The following is a 6,057-nucleotide window of genomic DNA, read 5'->3' as shown; positions in this document are numbered from 1 at the left end:
TATATATATATTTAACATTTTTTGTTCAAATTATATTTTTTTGCCCCCTTTTTTGGTCCCATCCTAGAGGTGCAGGACTAAACACCAACCCACTTTTAAAAAGAACACAAATTGTTTTTCATGTTTATTCACAACGCACAGGTCTGTAGACTCCAATAATCTTCTGTTTCTTCCAAGGACAATTTGAGGGATATCATGAATAAAAATGATCTTAATAATATTGCAGTGAAAGGACCCATGGCAACTATGAATACCATTAGAGTCTGATCAGAGGCCGTTAGCATCACATTTATATGGCCAGAGTGACAGTTTAGGACCTGCATGAGTAACTCAAGAAGCTGACTGTTTACACTCTCTTTGTTTTTTGTTTTTTTTAATATACAGAGGTGGTAAAAGTACTCACATTCAGTACTTAAGTAGAAGTACAGATACTTGGTTAAGAAACTACTCTGGTAAAAGTAGAAGTACTGATTCTGCCTCTTCACTTAAGTAAAAGTACAAAAGTACATCCTCTGAAATCTACTTTTGAAGTAAAAGTAAAAAGTAAAAAATGAATTTTACTGTGAGGGATTACTGCTGCAACTTATTTTATTGATAACCAGCAAAGTACTGATACAATACAGTCTCACACAAACCAGGAGGTATGAGAATAACAGATCTAGAGTTGACTTTTAATTCTTTAAAAAAAAAATAAAAATAAATACTGTGAATAAGCTATGAATTTTGAAATGAAACAATAGCTCTCACATTATTCCCGATAGATTCTAGTTCTGGATATATGTAATTATCAACTCAAACATACCCAAATGAACAACTTTGTGTATGTATTTAAAGTAGAAACATTAGAACAGAAAAAAGAGCAGAAAAGTGGATTTTGGAGAATATAGGACCTTAAATTAGTGAATTTGTGTGTGTGGTCCGTGTGTGTTTGATCCTTCCTTTATCTTCTGGATAGATAGAGGATATATGGACCAATCAGAGTTCTCCTGTCCCTCTGAAATATGCGATTAACAGTTCCTGTTCCTTCCCTCGCTCTAAAACAAAAACACGTATAATACAGCCAACAGGTGACCTCAAACTCTCATTTTATGTTGTACTGTATATTATTATATTATACTGTACTAATAACTAAATTAATCTTTGCCAAAACACAAGGAAAAAGATATCAGGTAGTGCAGCTTTAACAATATGCAAATCAACTTGAACATGAAACATAAAACATAAAACCTCAGCTACCAGAATTTCTTGTTTAGCCTTAGAAGCAGCTGGTTCTCAAAGTTCTTGGAGTTCAGGCAAGCCCTTTTGGGGGTAAAGATGAGGCCAGCGGTGCTAAAAAGCCTCTCACAGGCAGCTGAGGCTGGAAGTGGTGTGTTTAGCTTAAGGGATAAGTTACAAACAGCTGGGAAAGATTTCAGGATGTCCATGGTATCATCTGGGCAGGCCAGGTAGGACTCGAGCTGCTTAGTGTTCTCTTGAGCGTTTCCCTGCTTGATGGGAGAAAAGAAGTCTTCTTCTGAGGAGGAGTTGGAGGTGTCACTTGGATGTTGGATCGGTTGCTCCTTAAGATGCCTTTTGATGAACTCTAGGCCTATGAAAGAGAGAAACAACAAAAGGTGCCCAATAAACATGTTTGTTCCATATTAAAAAAAATATTAAAAAGGATCATAGTACACTGTTTGAGAGTACTTATTCATACACAAGTAATACAATTTCTTATAAATGTTTGCCATTTTTGCATTAAAGCTACACTACCTGATTTTGTGACTGTAAAAGTGATGTGTGTAAAAAATGTTAACACTCCCCTTTCCTAATCCCTCTCCTTTGCGCCCCCCGATCACAGTCTCAAACAAACCAGGAAATATGTACACAAGCCAGGAGCAATGAGAACATGGCAAAGATCAGGGATTGGCTTTTATTTATTTATTTAAGCTATGAATTTTGAAATAAAACAGTAGCTCTTGTGTGTGTGATTGTTTTCCCTCGCTCTAAAACATAACCCTTATAACACAGCCCACAGGTGACCTCAAAGTCTCATTTTTTCCCAAATGACTACTGTTATGCTGTACTGATAACTAAATGATTATCTTTGCCAAAATACAAGGAAAAATACATCAGGTAGTTTAGCTTTAAGGAAATATTTTATACATACCAGTTCTAAGAATGTTGTCATTACTTGTCCAGCAAGTCTTGAATTTGGGGACAAGAATGGCCGCAGCAATGAGCTCTGAATCTTCAAGCATCTCTCTGAATCGTCTTTCAAGTCCAGTCTGAAGAGCATCTATTAGAGGCACACAGAATTTGGAGGAAAGTCGAAGATTCTCTAGCTTAGTCTTGAGAAGTGTTATTGTGGGTACGAGCCATCCCATTTGAACACTGGTCTCTCCCTGAAGAACATCAATCGCTTTTGCGAATGGGCTCATTGTCTTTACATATTCGGTGAGAAAAGCAATCTCAGCAGGAGTGAACCTGTCAAAAAAGAAGTATAAAACAAAACATAAGTCACTACAGAAAGATAAATGTGTATTTTTAATTACATATTTCAGAATTATTAAAAATAATAAAGCAATCATAAAATATAAATTAAAATATAAATATAATATCTACTAACATGGGAATTTTAAGTGCGCTGCACACAGCTGTGATTGCTCCTTCGCCTTGCTCTCTGATGATCCTCACGATTCTCTGGACTGCCAGGAAGAGAGAGTTCCATCTTGTTTCAACCGGTCTCACAAGTTGTAGTTTGCATTTTTCTTCGATTATCTCCGCTGCTGCCGTGGACCTTCCACTTTTATTCCACAAACTTGAGCACTTCGCAAAAGCAGAACGAGAAAGTCGTTTGTAGGTTGTGTTGGCATTTGCAGTGGAAATATCAACTGTTGAAACTAAGTTCAAAAGATGGCAGGCACATCGTTGGTGTTTTGGCAGTTGATATTCTAAACCATCATCTTGATCCAACAATGTTCCAGCCTCCACAAACTGAAATTCATCATGGTTTTCTTCATCTTCCTCTCCTTCACTGTTTCCTTGTTCTGTTCCTGTCTGTTCCTGTCTAAGATCGTTGTTATTTTCATCTACCTCACCATAGAGCCTAAAAGCTTTTATGAAGTTTGAGCCATTGTCCGTAGTTGTGCGCACTATTTTGTCACGTATGTTGTACTCTGTATGGATGTCAGTTAGTGCTTGAGCGAGTGCCGAGAATGTATGTGATCCCCTAATTTGCTTGCATGCTAACGCAGCAGAGGATCTGACCATGGTTTCCGACTCAATCCAATGTGCTGTTACTCCGATAAAACTTCGCCTATGAGCCGTCCAGCAATCGGTAGTAGTAGCGATGAATTCAATGTCACTCATAGCAGCCTTTAAATTGTTTTTCATTTCATCTGTTGCTTTATCTATGTGATTTTTTATGGTCCCTCGAGACATCACAGTTAGATCTGGCTGCAGATGATTTAGAAGAGCTCGAAAGCCTGGCTGCTCCACAATGCTAAAGGGGTGGAGACCCTGAATAACAAAGTTTATAATGTACTGATCAACACTTTTTTGCGATACCCTTCTCATTTCCCATAGTTTCAGTTGCTTGGATGACCCTTCCTCTGAGGAGACAGACTTCCTCTTTAGAGTTGTTGAAGTCAGGCTTTTGTATCGCTCCACATGATTTGAATGCTTTCTCTGAAAGAGGAAAAAGACAAACACACACAAAAATTTTAAAAAGAGGTTCAGATGTACAAAAAATATATTTGTTATTTATAAATATACCCCTAAAAAATATTTAAATGACAGGCCTAAATTCAAGGCACAATTTTTGCAAAGGGGCATTTTTTAAAATATATTTTTGGTTTTAATATTCAACTGCTTGTATGATTTTAACTGAACAAAAAGTACTATGAATTTACATAAGACGACACTTGCAGCATGTACAAGTTCATACACATGACATGTCAGATACAAAACAGATACATGATAAAATGTATTATTTTAGAGTTTATAACGTTTAGCTAAACCATTCGGCATGCCAAGCTAAAATCTTTTTTTCCCTTTTGCACGCCATTAGCTTTCGGTGTTTTTGTCAAGCATGTGCTAGCTGGTTAGCTTCATGCTTTTAGGTGGGCCCCAGCTTGATTTATTAAGTTAACTCACTGGTGGAAACGACACTGCATTGTAAAATAAGCTAAAATAGAAAGTACAAAAAAAACACTTACCTCTATGTGTTTTTTCAGATTCGACGGTGAGTTTTTGAAAGCCAGAATCTCATGGCTTTTAGGTTTACAAAGGACGCAACGCATACGCCATGAGTCATTCTTGGAGCCGACCACCTCGAAAAGTTCTTGTAAATAAGGCCAAGGGTGGCGAATGTCCTGGCTGTCAGGCTCGCTTTCTCGCTCGCTTTCCTCCTCCATGTTAAAACCTCCAGTTTAGACAAGGCTCGCTCGTTGGTTGCTCGTAGCTCGCTAGGCGATGTGATGTTGATATTTCTCCTTCTTCGCGGGTTGACTTTCCCTCTCCTTTATTACGTCCTTTACGTCATGCCGTCATCCGCGGTAGTGGGAAAAAAGTAACGAGCCCGTTTTGAAAATGTAAGGAGTAGAAAGTACAGATAATTGTGTTTAAAAGTAAGGAGTAAAAGTAAAAAGTCGCCAGAAAAATTAATACTCAAGTAAAGTACAGATACTTGAAAAATCTACTTAAGTACAGTAACGAAGTACAAATACTTCGTTACTTCCCACCTCTGTTAATATATAGATATATATTCTCCTTCAAACTGTTTTCTATGCTAGACTATAAAAGTTTGGGAAACTAGAGACATTATCTTACGTTTTTGTGATAGATGAAATATACATCTTTTGCAGTTTCTATGGCAGATGATATGGAAACACAATTATAACTGAAAGTCATTGCGTCTTTGAAAGTATCTTTTCTATAATGTAAGTTCTATGGAGCAGCCACTGCAATTTACTTCCCTTCAGTACCCTTGACCTAGATGTTGGAGCTGCACAGGGGAGTAGAGAATTAAAACTGAGGAAAAAATACAATTATGTGCAAGTGGAAAAAACATTAGGTGATCAAATATAGTATTTTCCTTGAACTGTGGGGTAAAGGGATGACTGTACTCATACTATTACCATAAAAAATGTTGTATTCCAAGGGATATGTTCCACCTGCAAAATCTCCCTGGAAATGAAAGGTTACCACAAAAGTTCTCAGGATATTGCAAATTACAAATACGGTGTCACAGGGACTTAATTTTGACATTGTGGCAAGGTGAAGTTTAACTGGGAGCTGAAACTATACATTGCTTGCAGTTTTAAAACTAGCATTTTGTTTTGGTAATGTAACATACAAGTAATCCAGAATTAAGGCTGGTTTCTTATTTTTTCCCATGAGTTTAGGTTCTCCTTTTTTATTGATGTCAAATGCCCAAGGAATTGTTTTTCAAACATTATGTGTGGATGTATAAGAGACTGTAAAATGAAGACCAATCACAAAGGTTCTTTTACACTTCGAAAGCTGCACTTCCACCATGATGTACATACTGCACAGTTCCAAAATAAATTTTTACTATATTTATAATTTATATAGACTTCATCCATAGGATATATTGATTGATAATGATATTGAATAAAAAAATACTGATACTGGCTTGTTTTATCAGTGCGCTACTTGCAAAATATTTCAAATATAATCGGCTCATTGCAACTCCTGCATGCTTTGCTTAGAGAGTTCAACAACATTTACCTTTGAGTACTGTACAGTGAATGCAATATCCCCTTTAGCATTGTGTTAAAATAGGTATACAAATAAATATAAAGCAAAGTATGTGGGACTCAAGAAATAAAGCTTTTCTGCAATGTTGGCACATTTCCATAATAATCTTTAGGAAAGATATGCTGCTTATAAACAGCAATATGTTCTTCCATTGGAGCAGCAGCTTTGTTGATAAAGTCACTACTTTTTGGGTTGGTGCTGTTCTTGCAGAATAAGTGTTGTGGAGCTTAGGTCAGCCTGCAGGTGTTTTTTCAAAGCTAAAGTGCATTTCTTTCCTGCTGACTGACACTTATC

At 36.8% G+C, this 6,057-nt stretch overlaps 1 protein-coding gene across 2 annotated transcripts; it reads right to left on the bottom strand.

Annotated features, from left to right (window-relative positions):
- Positions 1 to 551: 551 nt before the first annotated feature.
- LOC121647061 lies at positions 552 to 4,711 on the bottom strand. 2 transcript variants are annotated; one of them, XM_041996208.1, is made up of 5 exons: positions 4,200 to 4,711; positions 3,550 to 3,669; positions 2,609 to 2,808; positions 2,150 to 2,466; positions 553 to 1,588 (listed from the first exon to the last, which is right to left on the bottom strand). In XM_041996208.1, the coding sequence occupies exons 1-5, from the start codon at positions 4,395 to 4,397 to the stop codon at positions 1,233 to 1,235; spliced, it is 1,191 nt and encodes a 396-aa protein (XP_041852142.1). In that variant the 5' UTR covers positions 4,398 to 4,711; the 3' UTR covers positions 553 to 1,232. The 2 variants fall into 2 exon arrangements, with proteins under 2 accessions (XP_041852140.1, XP_041852142.1); XM_041996206.1 differs by having other exon boundaries at positions 552 to 1,588; positions 2,609 to 3,669.
- Positions 4,712 to 6,057: the final 1,346 nt, after the last annotated feature.

The sequence above is a fragment of the Melanotaenia boesemani genome, chromosome 10 (assembly GCF_017639745.1).
Source record: "Melanotaenia boesemani isolate fMelBoe1 chromosome 10, fMelBoe1.pri, whole genome shotgun sequence".
Lineage (NCBI taxonomy): Eukaryota > Metazoa > Chordata > Actinopteri > Atheriniformes > Melanotaeniidae > Melanotaenia > Melanotaenia boesemani.
This window is presented reverse-complemented; position numbering and strand designations above follow the sequence as displayed.